The sequence below is a fragment of the Phaenicophaeus curvirostris genome, chromosome 11 (genome assembly GCF_032191515.1).
Source record: "Phaenicophaeus curvirostris isolate KB17595 chromosome 11, BPBGC_Pcur_1.0, whole genome shotgun sequence".
NCBI lineage: Eukaryota > Metazoa > Chordata > Aves > Cuculiformes > Cuculidae > Phaenicophaeus > Phaenicophaeus curvirostris.
This window is the reverse complement of record NC_091402.1, coordinates 1,746,706-1,771,728: the sequence shown is the minus strand read 5'-3', so window position 1 is coordinate 1,771,728 and position 25,023 is coordinate 1,746,706. Positions and strand designations below refer to the sequence as shown.

Sequence of the window (25,023 nt, the reverse complement as noted above, 5' to 3'; positions counted from 1 at the left end):
GAGCTTGAGGCCATTCCCTCTTGTCCTGTCCCCTGTCACCTGGGAGAAGAGGCCAGCTCCCTCCTCTCCACAACCTCCTTTCAGGTAGTTGTAGAGAGCAATGAGGTCTCCCCTCAGCCTCCTCTTCTCCAGGCTAAACACCCCCAGCTCTCTCAGCCGTTCCTCATAAGGCCTGTTCTCCAGCCCCTTCACCAGCTTCGTTGCTCTTCTCTGGACTCGCTCCAGAGCCTCAACATCCTTCTTGTGGTGAGGGGCCCAGAACTGAACACAGGATTCGAGGAGCGGTCTCACCAGTGCCGAGTCCAGAGGGAGAAGAACCTCCCTGGCCCTGCTGGTCACACCGTTTCTGATCCAAGCCAAGATGCCATTGGCCTTCTTGGCCACCTGGGCCCCTGCTGGCTCATGGTCAGTCGCTGCCAACCAACACCCCCAGGTCCCTCTCCTCCAGGCAGGTTTCTACCCCTCTTCCCCTGCTCGGTAGCCGCCCAGGGTTGCGGCGCTCCGAGCGCAGGACCCGCCTTTGTCCCGGCTTTGCCGCCCGCCCCGCCCCTCCCCGCCCCGCAGCCCGGGCCGGCGCCGCCATGGAGGCCGGCAGCGAGCGGCACGAGCTGAACGGGCTGGGGGAGCGCGGCGAGGGCGGCGAGCGGGTACGGAGCGGGGCGGGCGGGGCGGGGGCGGCCGCCTGCACCTGCGCGAGGGCGGCCCGGCGGGGCGGCCGGCGGCGATCCCCGGCGAGGCGGAGCGCTGCCCCGCGGCTGTTTCTCCGGCCGGCAGCCGGGGAGATGGGAAATGCCTCGGGGAAGGTGGGGAGGGACTCCGGGGCTGGGAGCGCAGGGCTGGGGGCTCCGGGGCTGCGACGGCGGGGGCGGTTTTCAGCTGAGAGAGGGGAGACTGAGATGAGATCTTAGGAAGAAATGGGTTTTTCTGTGAGGGTGGGGAGGCCCTGGCCCAGGTTGCCCAGAGCAGGGGTGGCTGCCCCATCCCTGCAGGTGTTCAAGGCCAGGTTGGATGGGGCTTGGAGCAACTGGATCCAGTGGGAGGTGTCCCTGCCCATGGAATGAGGTGGAACTGGGTGGGCTTTGAGGTCCCTTCCAACCCAAACCATTCCGTGACTCTCTGTGCTCTGGCTGCCAGCGCGCTCCTGGCATTCCTGCTCCTCAGGAGGTTTTCCTTCTTAAACATCTTCCAGTAACTCAGCAGGGTTTTTGCTGGGATGCCGCTACAAGCGTTACATTTGGTCTCATCTCAGAGACAGGCAGGTGCCCACCGAGGACTGACAATGCAGACCTTTTAGTCCTTGGCACGCTGGCCCGTTGACTCCCACGTGGGTCAGCAGCAAGGCTCTCCCCAGCTCACCCACACTGCTTTCATAGAATCATAGAATCATAGAACAACCAGATTGGAAGAGACCCACCCAATCAAGTCCAACCATTCCTATCAAACACTAAACCATTCTCCTTAGCACCTCGTCCACCCGTGCCTTAAACCCCTCCAGGGAAGGTGACTCAACCCCCTCCCTGGGCAGCCTCTGCCAGTGCCCAATGACCCTTTCTGTGAAAAAATTTTCCTAATGTCCAGCCTGAACCTCCCCTGGTGGAGCTTGAGGCCATTCCCTCTCATCCTGTCCCCTGTCACTTGTGAGAAGAGGCCAGCTCCCTCCTCTCCACAACCTCCTTTCAGGTAGTTGTAGAGAGCAATGAGGTCTCCCCTCAGCCTCCTCTTCTCCAGGAAGAACCCAGGAGGGTTTTCCGGGTGGCATGAGAAAGGATGGGAAAGTTTGGCAGGGGTATCTGCACAGGAGATTACTGAACGCCTGAGTAGAAGGAATTGCTTAAAGGGATGAGCCTGTGTGGGTTTCTTTTTTTTTCATACAGTAATCCAAATAAGAGCAAGACAACAAGTACCCAGCGTTTTACTACTCCATGTAGTCAAAACACGACCAGAGATCTTCACTGGAAAGCATTTCATCCAGTATTCTTTTTACACCTAGATGATGTTTTCCAAGCACGCCACTTAATCCAAAAAGCCAGACTGGTGAAAGACTGTCTTTTATGTTGTTTTGGAAGAGACTGTACTCTTAAAAGCAGCTCTTATTCCAACTCGAGACTTTGCCAGATAGAAATGGGTGTACTAAACCACCCTCTGCGTCACTGGTCAAACTTTCTGGTTGCAGACAGACTGGACTGATTGTGTAGCAGATCTGCCCGTCCTTCCTCTCTCCCTTCCTGACAAACCGTTGTAGTCACGAATGTTGTACCAAGAGAAAAAAATCTTGGTTTTAATAAATCCTGGAAAGTACCTAAAGAGAATCAAGGCCAGGGTATGCAGGTCAAACGGGTGGCCTGAAGGGGTTTCCTTTAAACCTCTGACTTCTCAGCAGTTTTCTTTCTGTATTAAGACAGGGTTGTGATTACATCACAAGTCCTAGTTATGGGTATTTATGTTTTCAATTTGGTCTGCTCCAATAATTTTTCTGCGACTTTCCTCTTTTACTTCACTTTCAGTTGCAAGCAATCATTGTTTTGTTAGGTCTTTCCAGTGGAAACTGCAAGTTCTGTGTGAGTGTCATAAAATGAGTAAGAGAGGAGGTGTACTATTATATTGTATTGTACATATACAGTGGCACCGCAGAGAATTTTAGGGACATTTTTCACCCCTGCTCCCACCCTCCAAAAAAAGACAAGAAGTGTATATGGGGTAGCACAGACAGGGACAGATTTCTTAACAACCGGTGTGTGAACAGGAGATACCTTAAATCTGACCAACTTCACAATTCACACAGCTAAACCTGGGAAGACCACAAATCCACAGATGCCTGAATCTTCAGTGTTGGAGTCAAAAGTGCCTAAGTGTCTGCTTTTAGGAGTGCTCGTAGGCATTGTGGCTTGGACCACCCTGGTTTGCTTACTGCCCATCCTAGCACCTGCCCTCTCCTCAGGAGAGATTCACTTGCACACCTTCAGCGACAGCCTGCTGCCTTCTCTTACAGCAGAGCTGTCATGAGATGCAGGTATAGCTGTCTTACCTCCAAAGCATTATAAAAGCACAGAAAATTTAAAAAGACCGGTTAAGCCCACTGTAATTATGAATCAGTGGTTGCACAGTGGTTTAATGTGCTTTGTTTTTACTACATTGCTAATTTTTAGCAACTGTCAAAGAAGCAAGAAATTCCTTCCTTCTAGTGTGGGTTTGGCCTGGTGCACCTTGCTGACAAATAGGGATGATCACACTTGGCTGCTGCTTCTGCAAAGGATCTGTTTGCACAAATGCAGATTGTAACTGCTTTTTCATCTTCCCTTGCTTGCTTCCATGTTCATGGTCCATATGGACACAGATAGATTATGTGTGTTAGAAAATCATAGAAACCTAGAATGGTTTGGGTTGAAAGGGACCTCAAAGCCCATCCAGTTCCAACCCTCTCCAACTTGAACCCCTCCAGGGGTGGGGCAGCCACCACTTCCCTGGGCAACCTGTGCCAGGGCCTCCCCATCCTCACAGGAAAACGTTTCTCCCTATGATTTCATCTCAATCTCTCTTCTTTCAGCTTAAAACCATTCCTTCTCGTTCTATCCCTGCCCTCGCTGATCTAGACCCCTCCCCAGCTCTCCTTTAGCCCCGTTTTTAATATGAATCTAGTTTAATGTTTCCAAGTTATCAGGAAATGCTTGTTGAAAAGAAGAACTGTGAAAACAAGAATTGGACAGTAGGAAAGAGCAGCTCTGGAGTAGTTGGCTTCTATCATTGTCATGTTATTACTAAGAGTGTATTCAAGATTGTAAATTTATTCATAAGGAATTTTGGGACAGCAGTTTTGGCATCATGCTGCAAGTAGCAAACTTCAGATTTGCGGGAACTTGAAATAGTTTTACTGCATATAGAATTAAATGACATGTTTTAAAGTATTGCTTGTATCATATATATTATGTTACTTATATATTGAAACTATTGATGGTAAGTTTTTGCTTGCTTGTTTTTAAGTAGCTGTAAGAAACAATCAGTGCTTTAACAACACAAGTAGACAGCCCACAGTCCAGTTGTGAGAAACAGCATCATAAGACCAAATCACTGGAATCAGCGGCAGCAATGTGAGACAGAACAAAAATCGTGCCTGCAAAAGCTGCTGTTTAAGTAGCTGTACAAGGTTTAAGTTATTACTTCGTTTCACAAGGTTAGCCATCAGGTGTGCTGATTATTTTTAAGTCATTTAGTGACTAAAAATATTATAACTTGGTCCTGTAACCAGTACAGCTGTTGGAAAACAGTGCTCTGCCCTGAGCTAACATTCCTATTTTTCCCCACTAACTTTTTGCCCTCAGCAATCAGCACAGTTACTGCTTTTTTTCCCTTAATATGGCCATGCTTTTGTATTTTCTGTCTTTCCATATAGAAAGTGACTTCTCAGGCTTCTGAAGATGCTAGAAAATTGATGCTGGCTATGAAATATGAACACAGGCTGAGTTTTTCCTCTTTTTTTTTTTTTGTGTGTGTGTAGCTGTACTGTTTCAAGCTGTGACTGCAGGAATCCCACAAGCTAATTAGCGTTACACTTGGTTAGTGCTTAGATGTTCAGATTTCCATCCACAAAAAAGAATTCCTACAGGAGATGTAACTGGTGATTCAGCCGAGATGTAGGGTTTTTCTCTCTGAGTCAGTGCTAAGCTGAACTAATGATCTCATGTTTTATTGAGGGAAAAGAAATAATGCCTTCTGGGGAGGTGTGCGAAGGATCTGATCATCTGTGACATAGCTGACATAGCTGAAATATTTTTTGTTGGAAGAATATTATTCTTCTTCATAGAATATTTTCTCTGTTTTTCTAGATCGTGCCCATAGGAGGGCGGTTGGAACTGGATGGGCTTTAAGATCCCTTCCAAACCAAAGCATTCTATGATGTTATGATCAGCAAGACTTCTGAGGCAGAGGGGAAATCCAATTTCAGAGTGGCCATGTGCAGCCCTTTGCATTTTCAGTCTGTAGGTGATGGAGATGTGGACTGGAAATCCACATCTATGGGGATTATTAGATGACTATATAAAGTCACTATTCAATCCTGTTACCATAGGGTTGATCTTGGAAAAAAATAAAAGTGAAGTTCTGAAATTGTCTTCTGTTTTAAGTCCTTTTATATCTGATCCTCCTTTTTTTCCTGCTGTAACGCTAAAAGACCTGGAAAAGTTTGCCAGACAGAGTTTTTCTTAAAGGTCAAGACTTCAAAAACTTAGGAAATTATTTTAAACAGAAGGGTTTTTTAGCATCTTTTAAACAGCTTGGGTTAGACAGACTATTGCAGAACCCAGCACTGTCCGCTCTGAGATCAGGATGACTCAGCCTTTTATGAACGCCGCTTCATTATTACATGTCATCTTTCCATTATTTTAAAACTAGGACTGCCCTGGAACACAGTAATTTGAGGAAGCTTGCTCCATGGCGTTACAAACTGAGAGGTCATGTTGTTCAACAAGCTTGCCCGCTCTCATTTTGAATCAAGGCTGTTTGGCTGTTAAAGGTGTCTAAAAGTTGCCCTATAATTGCAGTACTTACTGAGCTAAAATGGAAAGAGAGCTGTATGCAGAGTTAGAGCAAGCCAAGTGTTGTGCATACGGTGTTCCGGAGCAAATGTACAGCAGGCCAAGAACCTTCTGATGGTTTAAAGAAGGTGTGATTAATCAGAAGCACAGTCCTTAGAAACCTTGTTTGGAATATGTAAGGAATAATCAGCATTATATTCCCAATTATACTAAACAAAACTGTCTCTCTCCTGTACTTTTTATTATAAATGTGGTCTACTATGTCGTGGTTTAAAGTTAGAACTCCGTGAAAGTGTTTACTGCTGATAGTGTACCAGTACTAAAATAAGTGCTTGTATCTTGGCCCAGAAAGCCAACCATATCCTGGGCTGCGTGCAAAGCAGTTGGGACCAGCAGGGTGAGGAAGGGGATTCTGCTCCTTGGCTCTGCTCTGGTGAGACCTCACCTGGAGCCCTGCATTCAGTTCTGGCGTCCTCAGCACAAGGAAGGACATGGAGCTGTTGGAGGCCACGGAGGCAATCCAAGTGCTGGAGCACCTCCTGTACAAGGACAGTCTGAGAGAGCTGGGGTTGTTCAGTCCAGAGAAGAGAAGGATGTGAGGAGACCTTAGAGCAGCTTCCAGTACTGCTAGGGGCTCCAGGAAAGCTGGGGAAGGGCTCTTGATCAGGGAGGAAAGGAAGAGGATGAGTGGGAACAGTTTTCATCTGAAAGAGGGGAGATTGAGATGAGATCTTAGCAAGAAATGTTTTGCTGTGAGGGTGGAGAGGCCCTGGCGCATGTTGCCCAGAGCAGCGGTGGCTGCCCCATCCCCGGAGGTGTTAAAGACCAGGTTGGATGGTGCTTTGATCACCCTGATCTGGGGATGGACCGGGATGGGCTTTGAGGTCCCTTCCAACCTAACCCGTTCTATGATTCCATGATCTTTTCAGAGCTCAGATACGACACTCTGGGCCTGATATGTGAAACATGTTGGGCTTCAAGTCCTGCAGTCCAAGCTGATATCAAGTAGTTGCAATTACAAATTGCAGATCAAAATTAAAGCTACTCAAGCTGTATTTCTGGCTGATGATTGGCAGTTTCTGGTTCTCAGTATTCACTTAGGATGAGAGGGAATGGCCTTAAATTGCACCAGGGGAGGTTCAGATTGGATACTAGGAGAAATTTCTTCACTGAAAGGGTTCTCAGGCACAGGCAGGGGTGGCCCAGAGCAGCGGTGGAGTCTCCATGCCCATAGGGGTTTAGAAGATGGGTAGCTGAGGTACTAGGGGGTGTGTTTTAGTAGTGGACAGGTGTGGTTGGAACCTTCGATCTCAAAGGTCATTTCCAAACAAATGATTCTATGCTTCTGTGATACCAATAGAGAAGGAATGAATACGTGAAGTTCCACTCAAGATCCAAGTGATTTCTTTTCTCCTACATTCACAGGGCAGAGTGACCTAAACAAACACTTCAAGTGAGTTCTAAGAGGGAACAGAAAGTAGGTGTCACTTCCAGCAGTGTTTTTCCCTTCTGGGTTCCAGGTGACTGGCATGTCTCAAACTCCACCTCTCCTCTCTGGACACACCAGCTGGTGCCACTTTGGGAAATTTGGGTCAAGTTGGACAAGAAAATGAACATTAGTCTTGTGCTTTCCTGCTTTTTGGTCAGACTTCCAACCTGATAATGTGGCCACTTCAGCAGGCACTAATGCTTGATCAATACCCTTTTGAGCTGTATAAATTTTGTCACAAGAAGTGTTTTAATGCTCCATTAGAAGCAGGAATCCTTACTATAACAGCCACTGTGTTCAGCAAAGATACTTGGCTATTTATTTTCAGATTTTTCCATTTTCAGGGCTGTTCCCTTCCTATTGAATCACCAGATGGGTCTTAGGCGTGATTCATAAAACTCAGCTTCCAAGGACATTTTCCTCAATGCCACTCTTAGTTATCTTTTAATAAATGTAATGAATAAATCCTTTCTGTATTTCAAAGGGACTGGGTTCTCCTGAATGTACTGTTAAAATAAGGAGTGAAGCAAAGCAGCGGGAAAGTCCGTACCAGCACAGAACGACTGCGTATCCAGTTCCAGTCGATCCTGCTCTGAGGGTTCAGTCTTAGAGAAGCCAAGCATCTCAGCTTTATCCTTGGAAACAGCAGCGTGCTGGGCAAACAGAGCCTACTGCCATGCAGAGATGCAGAGCAGTCCTGTCTGTGGGGACAGCAAACTGTCACTGTGAAAATAAGTTCTTCCACAGGGGATTCTTCTGGTCACAGAGGGAGCAAGAGGGGAGGCTTTTCACTCCTCTCCTTTTTATAATTGTGCGTAGACTATCATGGCAGGTTGTTCTGCTGAGAAGTGGATGCTTTGTGGACAACAAGGGACCTGAGGGCAGGCTCTTACTGACAGGGAAAGGCAGTTCCAGCTACACCTGGCTCTTATGAGCACACATATGAGCACACATGCTGTTTTTCCTCAGGTTCATTTGGTGATACCAGCTGAAGGAATCAGCCTGTCTGTATCAGGTAATTTGAATATTGGAAGCATGTGGTGAGGTGTTTTGATTACATGGAGACTGAAGCAGGTCAAGTGGAATATGTACTATTCCCTTGCCAAGTGACACCTGCAGGAAAAGCTGTACTTCACACACGTCCTAGTCTCCACAAGTTTCCCTTTTGTGCTCTGCAGCCCATCAGGAGATAACAGCCCAGCCAGTGTCATTCAGTGCTGGGGCTTCATGTGTTGCTGCATGCTTGGAATCTCTCTGAAACTGTAAAGCCACATAACTAAGATTCCATATAATTTCTGTTGTACATGACAGCAATTATCCTGAGGTTAAGGCAGCAGCTCTCCATTCATTGCCTGTCTATATTGCTGTGGAACACATAATCTGGTCTCAAAAACTGCTGCCACACTGCTGACTGTGTTTGGTTCAATATTTCTGGCAGTTGCCTTCAACTTGTGCCAGGAAGACCAGGCTGATTTACTTTTTTTTTCGGTTTTATCATGTTTCAGCACAAGTTAGGAGACTGCATTTCAACATCAGGAGATGGGAAATGATTGTTTCTGGGCTTTCATGATTAGACATCCTCTTTCCTGACAGAAGGCAAGATCACAGGCTGAGATAAAGCTGTACAGTAGAACCAACGTTTCAGTCTTCCATATGCCTAGTTCCAATTCTGAGCTGCTTTCAGGATCAGTAGCTGAAAGCCTCTCAACAGAGTAAAATGCCATTTTTTGGAATCTAAATGTAGTAAATAGCTGGGTTGTCATTCCAGGAATAATCACAGAATCGTAGAATCACTAGGTTGGAAAAGAACTTTGAGATCATCAAGTCCAACTGTGCTTGTCCACTACTAAATTGTATCCCTAAGTTTTGCTCTAGTTTTAGCAGCTCTCTATGTTTCAATGTCTTCTCCATTTGTTGCAGTTCAGAAGTGAATCAAACTCTTTCTTCCACCACAAAACTACCATAACCTGCCGTTTCTGCCTGCAACTTGACCATACAGACGATTAGCAAACAGCAAGGTCTTGAACGTAGGGCATCACTTAGCTCCAGGAAAAAAGATAACAGTATCTGTTCTTTACAGAGAAACTGTCTTACATGGTGGAGTCACAAATGTAACAGAAAGGAAGATGTAGCCCAGAATATTTACTCTTGTGTAGTTAAAAAGAGTAGCCATGCAGCCCTGTCAAGTGTGATCACGTTCCTACTTGGGGTGAAAACAAAGAAACCAGCTGTCATGTATTCACTGCAGTCCCCTTCCATCAGGATTAAGAACTGAGTTACAGCCACCTGTGTATCTTTTGCCCGTGTTACACACTGTGGCCTCATAGACCCAACAGATATTTTAAAGCCAGTATTTTTGTCAGGAAAGAGTTAATTAGCTACTAGACATAGGAAAAAAACTTCCTTTATAATGAACTTGTGACAAAATAGTCTACTGAGAAGAGCTCCTTTTAAATTCCTTCCCAGAAACTGAATTTTCTGTTTCACGTGTAGTTCCCCATCCCCTGTGATACTGCCGGTGTTAGGTAACCAAGAGCAAATTGTGCATGTGTTTGGCTTTTTACTGTACAACAAACGGTGACAAATGTTAGTTTGGGTTTTACTGTTGAGTACTACCAGTGCGTTTTCCATGCTGCTTTCCCTAAGAAGATGAACATCCACACCTGGTGGATGGTGTACGAGAATTACGGGGATTCTTACGAAGCATCCAAATGCTGTAGCGGTTTAATGGGGTGGGGTGTGGGAGGAGGAGGCTCTCCTTGAGGAGACAGAAGGTGGTGAGTGTGGGACAGGTTCCCCACCCAAGATTTTGCACTTTTTGATTGTGGGAAGTAGACAAAACTTGGATGAGTATCGAATTCTTCCTGGCTGAAGTTGGTATCTGTCTCAGAGCCATTTAAAGAAGCTGCCTGCATGGAGCTACAGTGCTGTGGCTTCTTTCTCTTTGCAGAAAAAAAGTCTGCTGCTGGCTGCCCTGTGACATTTTTGTCTCTGTAAAATATTTAGATTGTGGTTGATTACAATGTGTCTGGTGAAAATAGGTCAAGTTTGGTATTTTAGCGCCCTGGAAAAACTGGCAATATTTTGCCATGTGCATCAATATCTATTTAAAAAGGCACTTTAAAGTCTGGACAGTGGCAAACCTGGCTTGGCTGTTGGAAATTTTATAGTTATTAGTGCTGCTGCTGAAGAGACTAATTAGAGAGTGTTTTCTGCGTTCAGACTAACCTTCAAGGAGAGACTTTCCTCGCAGTATTTTCTGGCAAACAGGGACACATTTGTACAGTAAAAAGGTCTCTAAGAAGCAGGTTGAAACAAGTCAGCTAGAGCAAGTTTGGTCTTAATGTATTTGTATATGATTTTTGAAAGTAAAGTCTAGAAGTAAGAGCAGCGAGAATGAACTTCTTAATCTGTTCAGAGACTGCAGAAAAGAAGGCTACCTAGGCTTTCTTCATTGCAGAGTTGGGCATCTAAGTCTAAACTTGTCACCCTAGGCTGCATCTAAACCGTAGCAAAATAGGTACCCTGGGAGATGAGCTGTCAAATTCTGAGCTGAGTCATGTGAATTGTCATCAGGAAACACTTTATTCACCCTGCCAGGTTAACCAGCTCTGGGTTTGCCCTGCAGGTGTTTTTTATTTTCCTGTTTGTTTGCTGAGGAATTAAAAAAACCAAAACATAACTGCTGGTGCAAAAATGGTAAGAAAAGTTTCCCTCATAATTGGGCAGTACTTTGCACCTGCAGATCGTGTGATATTTAAATGGAAAAGCAGTTCCCTGTGTATGGATGGACCTGGACAATGACATGGTGGAGTCAAAAGCAGCAGGGAAGGTGGTCAAGCAAACCCATACAGTGGCCAGCTTCCACACAAATCCTTAAAATAAGACTCACGGAATCATAGAATGGTTTGGTTGCAAAAGACCTTTGTTCGTCAAGTCCAACTGTACCTGTCCACTACTAAACCAGATCCCTGGGTGTCTTGTCTGCCCATCTTTTAAATCCCCTCAGGGATGGAGACTCTACCACTGCCCTGGGCAGCCTCTGCCAGTGCTTCACCACTCTGTCAGGAATGAAACTTTTCCTAATATCAAAGTTAAACCTCCCCTGGCACAACTTGAGGCCGTGTTGTCCTGTCCCATCACATTTTACTTGGGAGAAGAGCCCAGCACCCACCTCACCACAACCTCCTTTCTGGGAGCTGCAGAGAGTGATGAGGTCTCCCCTCAGCCTCCTCTTCTCCAGGCTAAACAGCCCCAGGGCCCTCAGCTGCTCCATGGCTGATCCAAGCCAGGATGCTGTTCTCCTCCTTGGCCACCTGGACCACTGCTCACTCATGTTCAGCCACTGTCGACCAGCAACCTCAGGTCCTTTTCTGCTGGGCAGCTTTCCAGCTGCTTTTCCCCAAGCCTGGAGCACTGCATGGGATTGTTGTGTCCCAAGGGCAGGACTTGGTACTTGCTCTTGTTGAACCTCATACTGTTGGTTTCAGCCCATGGATCCAGCCTTTCCAATGGCAGAGGGTGAATTTAATAAATATTTGTATTTTTAATCATACCTTTAGGTGTAAATTAATTACAATGTTTCCTTGATTGATAGTTTTACCGTGTTTTTTCCTCCCAACTTTTCTCATTGCAAACTTTTCAGCTGTTTCATTCTTTCCTTTTCTCATAGTAGAAATACGCTGTCTGTTCAGACCGATTCTACAAGCTAGAAAAAGCATATTTATCTGCCGAAGTGGAATGCAGGCACTGTTTTCTGCTGTCTTATCAGGTGGAGGACAGTGGTAACGGTGAAAGACCCCATACAGCTCTGTCTTTTTCAGTACGATCACAGACATCAGTCGGTGTGCCAAGGCATCTCTCGCTCACTACACCAATTAAAAGTAAGTAACTTTTTTCCCTCTTCTCCCTCTAGCGCAGAACATCACAATGGTTTCAAAGAAATGGACCTATGAATATCAACCACTATGCAAATAAGAAGAGCGCCGCAGAGAGCATGTTGGACATTGCCCTGCTGATGGCCAACGCGTCCCAGCTGAAAGCCGTGATGGAGCAAGGACCTTCTTTTTCCTTCTACATCCCACTTATCGTTCTCATCAGCCTGTCACTCACACTGCAAGTTCTGGTGGGAGTGCTCCTCATATTCCTTGGTATGTAGCGGAAGCGAGAACATGTAATTTTCCTCCATGATGCCACCTATAAAGTGGTGTAGAGATTCCTCAATTCTTTTTAAAGAGCTGTTATATTTGAAAGTCTTTGCCTCAGAATTGATTAAAGGTTTTTCTTAAAGCATAGAAATACTGCCACAAAAGGAGTAAGGGGAGCTTTATGTGGAATCTTCAATTTAGATTAACTTCCTCATACTCATTTGCCCAGAGCATGAATATTTTTCTTTGGTCTGAGGAGGAAGGAAGATGCTGAAATACTGTGAAAGAAACATTAATAGACCAGATAGGATCATGCAACCTGTCTCATTTCATAATATTCCTTCTGGCAAGACCTGTTACTTAATCTTATGACTGAAATGTCTTAAGTTCCATTGCATATGTTCCATACCAGTCATATCATAAGTAATATTATAAGAATACATTGTGGACATACAACCTGAAACAGAAGTGAAAGTTGAAATTTTCATATTCTTGTTGGTGTGGTGTCCTCTGTGTTTCTGTGCTCAAATCAAAGGTTTGATAGCAAAGGCATGATAATAATGAACAAAACCCCTGAGGTTTAAATATAAGGAATTATTCAAACATCCTGAATCTCTAGGTGGGGAGCAGTAGAAATGTACTGGTTACTGGTAATTTTCAAACCTGTGTAAAACTGAAATTAAAGCTAAGAAGAAAAGCAGGCAGGATTTCCCCGTAAGAACACACCTCACCTGTTATCCACATACTGTCACAGAATCATAGAACCACTTGGTTGGACAAGACCTTTGAGATCATTTAATCCAACCATACCCGTCCACTACTAAACCACACCCTGAGCACCTTGTCTGCCTGTCTTTCAAATCCCTGTAGGGATGGGGACTCAACCACCTCCCTGGACAGCTGTTCCAGTGCCTGAGAACCTTTTCAGTGAAGACAAGGTTTGAACCTGCCCTGGCACAACTCCAGGCCATTTACTCTCATTCTGTCATCTTTCACTTGGGCAAAGAGACCAACACCCACCTCTCTACAACCTCCTTTCAGGCAGTTGTGGACAGTTATGAGGTCTCACCCTCAGCCTCCTCTTCCCCAGACTAAGCAAACCCAATTCCCTCAGCCGCTCCTCATAAGACCTGTTCTCCAGCCCCTTCACCAGCTTCTGTGACTTCAGAATTTGAAATGTCCTATAATATGAAAACACAGTCCAAGTAGCATCCAGGGACTACAACGAGATTGTTTGGAATTCTGCTTGTATCTAGGGAAACTGCTTTCTACAAAATAAATGTGATGTGATACCTTTAATATATGCTAGAAATCATTTCAAGAGAATGAGTTCCAGTCGGAGTTGTGTTGGCATGTGCTTTGGACACTTTTAATGACACAACTGTAGAATTAGTTTCATCCTCCCTGCCCTTGCCCCCACACCCTTTCCTGTCATAATTGTTGAATTATGGACCTTCACGTTCCTAGAAACTCAATGCAGTGTCTTTGCTGTTTTCAAAATAGTTGTTCCACTATTCAGTATTAATAGCTACAGTGCTGTGAGGCACCAGAACCAGTATTTATCACTAAAAATGGGGTATTTTAAGTGAGTATTGATGGACTAGCAGCACATGTAATTCCTCTACCCTGTGCCTTTTTCTGTAAGGCACAATAGTGATCGAAGTAGCTATAGAACCAGGCTTATTTCATAAAACCACAGAACCATGGAAAGGTTTGGGGTGGAAGGGACCTCAAAGCCCATTCAGTTCCAACTCCCTTGCTGGGACAGGGACAACTTCCACTAGGTCAGATTGCTCATAGCCTCGTTCAGCCTGGCCTCGAACACCTCCAGGGATGGGGCAGCCGCAGCTGTTCATCCAATTCTAGAACAATATCATCACTAAGTGAGCATAAATTTCCCCAAAAGCCCAAGTAAAGCTCCAGAGTGAATGGAGAGACAGGACTCTTTGGGAAATGTGAATTTTCTGGTTTGACCTTGAATAAGTCTTCGGTAGTTCTCTTTGCTATCTTCACCAACTGTGATATTTTCTGCTCTGCTTTTGCAAGGCAAAGTGCAAAAATTACACAGTAACACTTCGAAAGTTCCTAAAAACCTTTGACATTCATTAGCAGTAGCCAGGTCCCTAGACCATAACTTTGGAGAGCTGAACAAAGATACCTGTGAAAATCAGAAGGAACGTTTAGGTTGCAGCATCATTTGAACCCCTCTGAAGGAAATGAAGTCTTCACTCGTAGGAAACTGCTGTGGATCACATATTTTGGTACGAGTGTATGATCATTTATTCTTATAACTTTTTTCTGGGCTTCTCAACAGAGGAAGGACGTGGATCTGTTGGGGTGAGTGTAGAGGAGGCCACAAGGATGATCCAAGGGCTGGAGCACCTCCTGTACGAGGACAGGCTGAGAGAGTTGGGATTGTTCAGCCTGAAAAGAAGAAAAGGCTGTCAGGAGACCTGGGAGCAGCTTCCAGCACTGAATGGGGCTCCAGGAAAGCTGGGGAGGGGCTCTTGATCAGAGAGGAAAGGAACAGATTTCAGCTGGAAGAGGGGAAATTGAGGTGAGATCTTAGGAAGAAATGTTTTGCTGTGAGGGTGGGGAGGCCCTGGCCCAGGCTGCCCAGAGCAGTGGTGGCTGCCCCATCCCTGGAGGTGTTCAAGGCCAGGTTGGATGGGGCTTGGAGCCCCTGATCCAGTGGGAGGTGTCCCTGCCCATGGCAGGGGTGGGACTGGATGAGCTTTGAGGACCCTAGCAACTCGAAGCATTCTATGGTTCTATGATTCAAATCTTTCCCTTTAAATTAATGTATAGGATATGGCAGATATCTCATCTACCATAAATGAAAAGCTTTGAAGCCAATAGTCAGGGTTCACACATGGCATTTACTAAGGTGTAGGTGCCACCTTTGATGTTTCTTGTTAGTCTTTATGTTTTTTGGCACAACTGAAAAAGCAACTTTAATTTCAAGGAGGAAGTTCCTAGAAACCCAAAATACATAAGATGACACAGCTTTTTTCTTTCTTAACAAAACAGACAGAAAAGGCAGTCTCTGCATTTGGCAGAGTTGATACAAGAGCCAAATCCAGGTCCTGGCTCAGAGGATATTCTAGAAAGGGACTGGAAAAAGCAACTTGATGATATTGGAGCTGCGGCTGAGAGAGCTGGGGTTGTTTAGCCTGGAGAAGAGGAGGCTGAGGGGAGACCTCATTGCTCCCTACAACTACCTGAAAGGAGGTTGTAGAGAGGAGGGAGCTGGGCTCTTCTCCCAAGTGACAGGGGACAGGACGAGAGGGAATGGCCTCAAGCTCCACCAGGGGAGGTTTAGGCTGGACATTAGGAAAAATTTCTTCACAGAAAGGGTCATTGGGCACTGGCAGAGGCTGCCCAGGGAGAGGGTTGATTCACCTTCCCTGGAGGTGTTTAAGGCACGGGTGGACGAGGTGCTAAGGGGCATGGTTTAGTGATTGATAGGAATGGTTGGACTCGATGATCCGGTGGGTCTCTTCCAACCTGGTTATTCTATGATTCTATGATTCTATGAATAATGTAAATATCAGTGAAACATTTATACATTTCTTGGTTGAAGGCATCTCCCTGGAGGTTGTTTCAGTTGAGAAGGCTTTGTGGCTGTTAACATGTTCCTTGTTTTATGTTACACAATAATTTCTCAGTGTATGCTGAGACACTGCTTTTTTAAGCTTGCTTCTGCCCGTCATTGGCAAAAGGGCTTCCATCTCTGTAAGTTTTATCTTTGTCATATCAAGAATAAAGAGGGTGTCCAGCAGCCCCAGCTATGACGTTGGGCTGAGGCAGAGTTCACAGACCACTTAGTGAACAGTGAGATTCCTCGGGCACTCAGCCTGCTCTGTGGGGTTGGTGATGGCTAGAGGTTTCGCACACTGGAGGTGACAACACCCTCAGCTTACAGCAGTGGCTGTTGGAGCGATGCTGTTGTGCCAGGGTCAGAAGGACTGAGGATGGGAAATAGAACATGGAAGTAAAAAGATACAGGCATCATAGCTATTTGGGTTGTCCTACGCAGGGACAGGAGTTGGACTCGATGATCCTTGTGGGTTCCTTCCAACTCAGGACATTCCATGATTCCAGCTTGCTTTTCACTGTGTGTATTTGCTAGTTTTGGCCTGCAGGAGCAGTTTGCCTTTCTATCCAGCCACCAAATTCTGCCTCTTACAGGCTCTCACAAGTCCAAACAAAAGTGTGTGCAACCATCAAGTTTCTTTCCTTGAGACAGTTTTATCCCTGGAGCTACCAGTTCTCACATTTCTCTACTAGGGATTGAAAGCTTTTCCTCCTTCAAAAGTGCCTTTCACAAAAACAGTTTGAAAAATAGTCACCAGACTTGTCCTTGAAAGTGATTTGGCAATCTTAACTTTTTGGAAGCAAAGCAAAGAATGTCTTGGAATAGCTTAAGTGACACGAAATCATAGTAATCAAATCCTACTATAATAAAATACTTAAAGGATAACTGTTAACATTTCACAAACACCCTCATCTTACGTACTGTAATCACAGAGATAGGATTATTGCAATTGTACTCCAAAATTCACAAAGTAAAATTTAACACCAGAAGGACATGGATCTGTTGGGGTAAGTCCAGAGGAGGCCACAAAGATGATCCAAGCTCTGGAGCTCTTCCCATATGAGGACAGGCTGAGAGAGTTTGGGTTGTTAAGCCTGGAGAAGAGAAGGCTATTGGGAGACTTTAGAGCAGCTTCCAGTACTGAAAGGGGCTCCAGGAAAGCTGAGGAGGCGCTCTTGATCAGGGAGGAAAGGAACAAGATGAGTGGGAATAGTTTTCAACTGGAAGAGGGGAAATTGAGTTGAGATATTAGGGAGAAATGTTTTGCAGTGAGGGTGGGGAGGCCCTGGCCCAGGTTGCCCAGAGCAGGGGTGGCTGCCCCATCCCTGGAGGGGTTCAAGGCCAGGCTGGATGGGGCTTGGAGCCCCTGATCCAGTGGGAGGTGTCCCTGCCCATGGCAGGGGCGTTGAACTGGATGGACTTTGAGGTCCCTTCCAACTCAAACCATTCTATGATTCAGAGCACCACCCAACCTGGCAAGCAGTACTAATCTTTTCTGCCCTTTCTTTGGGCAAAGGGACAACTTTGAAAGTGTCAGTTCACCTTTGAGCATGGTTTCTTTTAAATCATGATGCACATTAGGCCATTCTTGCCTTTTCTTATTTACACCAATTGTCTGAAATGCCTTTCTTTCATACTTCAGGATTAATTACTTTGTGTTCTTTATTCCGCTTCATTCACATGACGGTACTAGAGGCCTTTCAGGTACTGTTGGGATGCGGGCATCCACACAGCTCCAGATGCTTTACAGACATGTATAAACTCTTTTTCAGGGTTAAGTACTGCTGAGCTTAAATTATTTCATGCCTACACAGGTCTGCAGTAGCTTAAGCAGAAAGTCCTGTGCTGTTAGACTATGCTGCTTTAGCAAACAGGGCTTGAACAGGTGCCCAGAATTCCTTGAAACCAAACCAGCATTAGATTTCCTAATTGGGGACACCAAGTGAACTTGGCTTTTAATTCTTCAGCATCACGAGTGTGTTTGCCACCAGCTCAATTGACTGTTTCAACAAGCCAGGGAGCCTTGGTTCTGCGGGCGAGTTCTGCAGTGCTAACAGAACTGTTATGTTAAAAGCGAAAAGTTTGTCTCATGCAATAGAGTTATAAGCTACTCATCTATGCATGTGCCTGTCAGAAGGAGCTCAGGGTTTTATTTATGTTGCTGGAAATGCCTGTCAGGTATAAACTTCCTCCTGTATGTGCACACACAAGCTCCAGTGATCTATGCAGTTAAGAACTAGGAGTCTTAATAGACAAAAAGCATGTGCTCCACTATTCATCATTATTAAAATGTACTCCAATATTCATCATCTCTCATTCTAACAGCATCTAGCAAGGGGTTTACACTGCAGAGCCCTGACTCCAGGGGAACACAGAGAATATCTTGGGTTTTCACATGATGCCGGACAAGCACCTCCAGACTTCTTACTGTCCTGTGCAAGTACACTCTTTACTCCATCATCAAGGCTGTTATCGGTCCAATGGAACTCATTTCTGTGTTTTCACAAGCCCTGGAATCAAAGCTTAAATTGAATTAATCCTCTCTCCCTTGTGTGTTCCTCCCTCGCTCATTAGCAGATGGACTAAAGAACAATGCAAGAAACAAAAGGAAACGTTTGTACAGCTGATGCTCTCTGTGAAAAGGACCTCAGCTACAGTGCTTTGAAATCTTCCTCTGTTTAACAGATACAGGCTTTCTAAAACCACAACCAGGGCAAAAGCAGGGACTGCAGCTGGGAAGGGCACCAGTACTAAAAGACCGGGCTGTCAGAGAAGAACTTGCAGCATTTTAGCTACAGGGCGTTTAACTTCATTCCATCCTGTTAGGGCTTCAATCTTCATGTTTTTAAGAGTGAAATAATTTTTACATGCCTAAAGTCTGCAACTGAACTCGATTTAGAGAGATCAAGGACTCAGAAGATTTCTAGTAATGGCTGTGTATTCATTACTTCCCATGTGCATCCACAGAGATTAGATACTAATTACTGGGAGCTAATAGACTCCTTGTGGTTGAAACCTTCCCCTTAGTGCTTTTACTGACGCTGCAGAATCTTACTTCCCTTTTAAGTATGATTGATGCAAATAGCTCAGAGTAAGAGAAATTCTTGAACTCAAAAGTAGTGAAGACTTTTATTCTGGATTTTGAAATATACATATGATTAAAACTTTTTTCCCTTTTCTCTTTGAAGTAAAATATGACCTTAACAACCCTGCAAAACACGGAAAGCTGGATTTCCTCAACAACCTTGCAACAGGACTGGTGTTCATCATAGTAGTTGTGAATATTTTTATCACTGCCTTTGGAGTGCAGAAGCCGGTTGCCGGGTCAGCATCAAAGCAGTAATTACAAGGTGAGCGTGGTCTCTCTGTACGCTAGGGCTTAACTTCAGAAATAGCCATGAGCTTATCTATACAGTTCTTGCATTCGCAGGTAAATGAATTTACTTCAGACTACTGCAAAAGCAGAAGTTGCCAGGAACTGCTGAGTTCTTACAGTGTGTTTGTAAACGTACAGTTCAAAAGTTGATGGCAGTGTCTTACTTTGTCAGGGGCCCCTGGCATTTGTCACACATAGGACATGTGATGATTTTCCAGCTGGCTTAGCCGCTCCTTTTCCTCATTGCTGACTAAGCTAAGAAGGGAAATAACATTGTTTTGCTTCCTCCAAATGCCTCTGCCTTGTGTAAGAAAGATTTGCCATATACTGCGTCCAGTCTGTTACAAACACTGAAGGCTTTATCCAAATAACCAGGGCTCTTGAGTCCAAGATAACGCCACTACACATCCTGGGAGCCCTTCTGTTCCTGTGTAGTAAGTGTGGCTTTTCGGTCCTGCCAAGCTGCAGGGCTTGTGCTTTGTGGGGGACCTGACCTGTGAAGATGTGCACTTTATATGAGACGTGGTCATTTACAACAATATTTTTTTCTCTACCTGCATTTTAAAGTTTGTTTTTCACTTATACAGAAGGATAAACGTAGGAAGAGTGAGAATCAACATGGGTTTCTCCCTGGAGTCACAGCTGTGATGAACAATTTGGGAGTAGATAAACCAAAATTGTAGGCTCATAGCCCAAGAAGCACTATGGTCCAACATCTGCCTTTGAAGTAGCACTGCTAGGTCTGTGTGTACCAACATTGCTCTGGCTCTTTATCTTCCAAATATCAAATCACATACAGGAGATCTGCTGAAGAAGGAAATAAATTACTTTCCTGGCACACCATGTGCACAGGCTACTACACAGACAGCCCATGCGTCTAACTTCAGTGGTGTGAGCTAACTTTGCCCAGAGCAGTGGTGGCTGCCCCGTCCCTGGAGGGGTTCAGGGCCAGGTTGGATGGGGCGTGGAGCCCCTGCTCCAGTTGGAGGTGTCCCTGCCCATGGCAGAGGGGTGGAACTGGATGGGCCTTGAGGTCCCTTCCAATCCAAACCGTTCCATGATTCTAGATGAAGCCCTTTCCCCATTAATAAGATGATACAAAGCATTCAAACCACTAATCTGAAGATGAATGGCACAACAGAAATGTGCAACAGGAATGCAAACCAGACAAAAATCTATCAGGATGCTAAGCAACATTGGGGGAAATTGGTGCAACAAATTACTAAGAAGATGAAGAATAAATTAATTTATTTTAGGATGTGGGGAGAACTGTCTGCTTTAACCAAAATCTGTGAAATTCTTGCAATGAAACAAAATCATTTTATTGTATTTTCTGGCCACAGTCTCTACAAATAAACTAATAAATATGCAAGTTTAGCAGCAAAGAGCTAAGGTAGAACATCCATCTCAGCAGTACTTATTAAAACAGTACTGAAACACTAACCCCAAAACTGCACTGGCAAAGCCAAGCAAACGGAATGAAGGATTATTGCAATGTTAGCTGTCTTCATGGGAAAAATCATTTGCAATAGCCAGGAACAGAGGCAGAGACAGAATCTGAAATGGGCACCAAGAAATTCAAATAATAGGGCAGAAGGCAAAGCAGAATCACAGCCACATCTCTTTTTGATACAGCGGAAGAAAAGCTTAAGAGGGAAGAGAGGAGAACCAGTTTTTATTTATCACACCAGTATATGCTGAGTGGGGAGGAAGGTGAGGTGACAATCCAATCCCAAGGCAGGATTGCGAAGTCAGCTGATATCCAGAAGGAGGTGTCACACACCTTGCCTTCCCAGGATGGGAGAGCTGACCCACATTTCATCTGCTGTTTCTCTACTATGTTCTCTGATGAGGTGCCTCACTGATTCTTCCCAGTACCCGTGCCAGCTCTGCTCGCTTTTTGTTCTCTTGCTGGCTTTTAGGAGATGCTGCTTCTGCAGTATTTCCCAACAACACTGCTGTATTTCTTAATATCGAAGTGCTTTGAAGAACTGTGCAGCAGTTACAGAGTTTGCCGATCATCTGGTTTTTGTGGTACAAGGCAGTTCAACTCTGGGCAGCAGTAAGTGCCAGACTGAACATCACTGTGTGTCAGCTCTTGAAAGATGTGAAGAGCATCCCTGCAAGTTTCTCCCACCTGTCCATGGACTTTGTCTCCTTTCCCCTTCCTTCACACACGTGTGGCTGAATCTTATGGAAACATCGGTGGTTTTGTACAATGTCTTGTTGCTTAGCTTGGCACCGTCTGCCAAGAAGAGGCTCTTCAGCATTTGTGTTTGAGTTTCTCCTCCACTATTCCTTCTGCTCTTCATAACCTGTCAGCCCATAGAGTTTTGTGGCCTAATTATGACCACAATTGTGGATTTCCTAGTCAGGAAGCAAGGTTTTCAGTGAGAAACCAGTTCACTTGTAACTTGTCTTAGATCATCATGAGAGCATGGAGCACAGTTTTGCCTCGTGGGTGGCACTGGCTCATACAGTGGCTCATATCACATATGGCTGCGCATGGCCAGAGGGTGTGTTCACATACAGAAACAGGATTGGTTTAATAGAATTGCAGTGCCTCAGTAAAGGAGAAACGGTATCTGTTTGATGTAACCAAAGGTTATTCAAAGCAAGTTTGCATCTGTACAAAACCAGCAGCTGTGGGATCCTGCCCTCCAAATTCTCACGTGCAGTTTCCTACAAAGTGGCCAATTGTGGTGTATGGGACCTGTGTCTGTTTGCTCCAGACTTGTTAAATGGGCAAGTTCTGAATCATTTTGGAGCATTAGATTTGTTGTTTGCTTATTTGTGCATATTGCCCTTGCTAAAAACTGCCACGGCAGATGGCATCTGCTGCCACCATCTCCTCAAAGTCTTGAGAGAAATGAGCAGACACCACTTTTTGGCTTCACCTTTGCTATTATGCATGATTTTCCAGAGAAAACTCAATTCCCCCTGTAAAGCAAATTTGTTGCTTGCTGTAATCCCTGTATGACTAACATCTCAATATCTTCATTTTGTGTTTCAGAGACCTGAGGCATTCATCCTTCCGTAGATGCCATTTGTGCTTGAGCCAGTTACCCTGGGACAACATGAGAAAAAGAAAATAATCTGGAGAAGCTGGGCATGCAGGGCAGCTTTCTCAAGTTTCAGACAACAAAAACATTTGTGCACCTAACAATTTCCAGTTAATATCTAGACAGGAATCTAAGGAAATATGGATTTTGACCCAAGGACATTGTTTCTCTGGAACATTGGCATTTCCATTTCTGTAGAAACAAATAGTTTTTCAGAAAAGTGGCATAAGCTCACCGAGCAAGGTGGCACTTCCCAGGACTTCCCATTTTCCGTGCCTTTTGGTTTTGTGGCAGTTTGTCCTTTCCAGCGCAGTAAGAAACAGCAGGCATGGCTTCTGGTGTAGTCGCATCGTCCTTCATTTCACTCCCTTGGCACCAAAACTCTGTGCTCTATGGTCCAGCAGTGCTTTTCCTTTGTGATGCGCAAAGGTAGCTGTGCCTTATTGTCTCTTTTTCCACTCTAGCTGAAGGGAAAGTGAGACTAACAGAAGCAGCAGGCTATCGTTAGTCCAGTTTTGCCCACAGGTAGCCAGTTGTCTTCATCTCTGGACCACACTTGACGTTTCCTTCTCCTTTGTGCACAGATGCACCTACTTGTTGATAGTTTCTTGCTGTTAACCATTATGCTCTGTGTTCCATGCATATTTTTGGAAACCCTGTTAGAAGCACTAACTTTTTCTACTCCCGACTGGAAAACTAGAGGATACTGGGTGAACTTCACCCTCTGAACGGGCACTGCGTGCTCAACAGCAATTCAAGTAGCAAACTGAGAGAAGTTTATCACTCTACAACTCTCTTTTCCTTCTTCTCTTCCAAAGATTAATTGCTGCGATTATGTTACTCTTATGAGCTTATAAAGCATCACTAATTTTTTAAGTTTTTTTTCTGAAGTATATATAGAGATATAAATATCTTCTAGTTTCTTACCTGCTGGCTCAGGGAGCGACACTTTTTTCTAAATACACTATTGCTAGAAATGGTGTAGGTTGTAAACATTTCTACAACAAAAGCTTTCCAGTCATTTCATTTCCAAAGCATCACATCTGCAACTGGAAAAGTCCTAGTGTTCTAGGAGTGTGTTTACTTGCAGAAGCAGGCTTGTACTAATACATTTCCTTACCATTAGTTTTTAAATGCTCCCTTGCACATGTTAATAGAGGTCTGACTTCCACATGTCTCATCTCATTTACAGTTTTTATTGATCATATTTCTCTCTGGTTATGTCTCCAGGCCCATCATGTATTGTATCTTCATTAATGTGTTCTGTAAGAATTACTAACAGGAAACAAATCAGAAACTTGTGTGATCAGTAAAGGACCAGACATTCCTTCCTATTTTTTAATTTGACTTAGGTTGCTTCATTTCCAACTTAACACACATTTAACCAGTATCTGGCAAGCAATGGTTTTAATTGTGTGTGTATTGTGGCAATTTAAACATCACTCAGAACAAGCTGTCAATTAAGTACTCAGGACAATTTGCCTTATTTATTCTGTACAAACCAGCAAACTCTTGAAGGACTAGTCATACGTACTTGTGATATTGCAGTTTCAGTGCTGTAGTGCAGTGAATCGACTGGCCAAACAGCAGACCTGAAAACCTTTCATTTGGAGAAAATAGGTGACTGTAGACAGAGACCTTCCAAGCATGGAATTAATCTGTGGCTCAACATCAGGGAGAAGTTTTGGAAACATTCTTGAATGTATCACCTCCCACCTTTCTACTCAAAGGAGTGCTTGCCACTGTTTTTAATATTGGGATACTAGAAGAAAATTCTTCACAGAAAGGATTCTCAGGCTCTGGAACGGCTGCCCAGGGATGTGATGGAGTCCCCATCCCGGGAGGGATTTAAGAGAAAGGCAGACGATGTGCTCGGAGATACAGTTTTAGTTGTGGACAAGAACAGTTGGACTCGATGATCTCAAAGGTCTTTTCCAACTGAACAATTCTATGATTCTGTGATTAGATATTTTTCACTGCAAGATTTACATCTTTGTAGTTTTTTAAGCAAGACCCAAAAATAAGAAGAAATGTGTTTCTGGCACCTAGGTAATTCTCTCATTTCTTTACCTGTCCCACTACCCTAAGGGCAGACTCAAACAGATGCTCGTGGTTTAGAGATGATTACTTTATACTTGGTGGTGATCTGGCCAAGTTTTGAATGTAGCTTTCCATTCCTGTGCGACAGGTTCCCATGGCCCTCTCTTATCAGCGTGGTCACATTTGTCTTGCAACTACAACACCTGAAAGCAGTCAGAGGAGGTTTCAGTACAGACGTACCGGGTCTTTTCCCATTTATTCCCCTGGTCATTGGACCATAATTTTTCAGGTGGCTAAGGTGGTAGATGTCCTCACTTCAAGTCTGCCAGAACCAGGCTCGGGACAACAACAAACCTCCCCTGTGGATCCTTCTGCCTCCTGAGCTCCCAAAAGTGTGACTGGAGCATCACAGCAGCCACTCACCGCTTCAGAGAGCCTGGTCTCTTCTTTTGGTTCCAAACACACGAAAAACCTCATTTGGAAGCCATCCCTCTGACTACAGGACCCTACTGAGCATCAGCAGTATTCAACTTGCATATCTTCTTTTAAATAAAAAGGATGCTGGTTTATTACCATATCTTTTATTGTGATTAAGTAAGTTTTACAGAACGTCCTCAGACACGCAATCTGTGTTTTAGGTCTCTGAAGCCTTCAGAGATCATGTATTTTTTAGCAGACAAAAGCATCTGCAAGTTGGTTTCAGGTGTAAATAATTTAATCGCATGATGGTTGTTCTTTTAAGTCGGGTGCTTATTTACAATCCCAGGGAATATCTCCTAGGGG

The 25,023-nt window shown here is 44.6% G+C and overlaps 1 protein-coding gene across 1 annotated transcript; it reads left to right on the top strand.

The window, feature by feature from the left end:
• The first annotated feature begins 570 nt into the window (after window positions 1–570).
• NINJ1 (ninjurin 1) lies at window positions 571–24,827 on the top strand. Its single transcript, XM_069865714.1, has 4 exons — window positions 571–647; window positions 11,933–12,167; window positions 18,951–19,112; window positions 22,152–24,827. Exons 1-3 carry the CDS (start codon window positions 582–584, stop codon window positions 19,103–19,105), a joined length of 456 nt encoding a protein of 151 aa, XP_069721815.1. The 5' UTR covers window positions 571–581; the 3' UTR covers window positions 19,106–19,112; window positions 22,152–24,827.
• Window positions 24,828–25,023: the final 196 nt, after the last annotated feature.

Coding starts and splice junctions, on each gene's coding strand:
- NINJ1 (XM_069865714.1), top strand. CDS start 582: ATGGAGGCCGGCAGCGAGCGGCACGAGCTGAACGGGCTGGGGGAGCGC. Junction 648..11,932: donor GCGGCGAGGGCGGCGAGCGG/GTACGGAGCGGG, acceptor TTCTCCCTCTAG/CGCAGAACATCACAATGGTT. Junction 12,168..18,950: donor AGTGCTCCTCATATTCCTTG/GTATGTAGCGGA, acceptor TTCTCTTTGAAG/TAAAATATGACCTTAACAAC.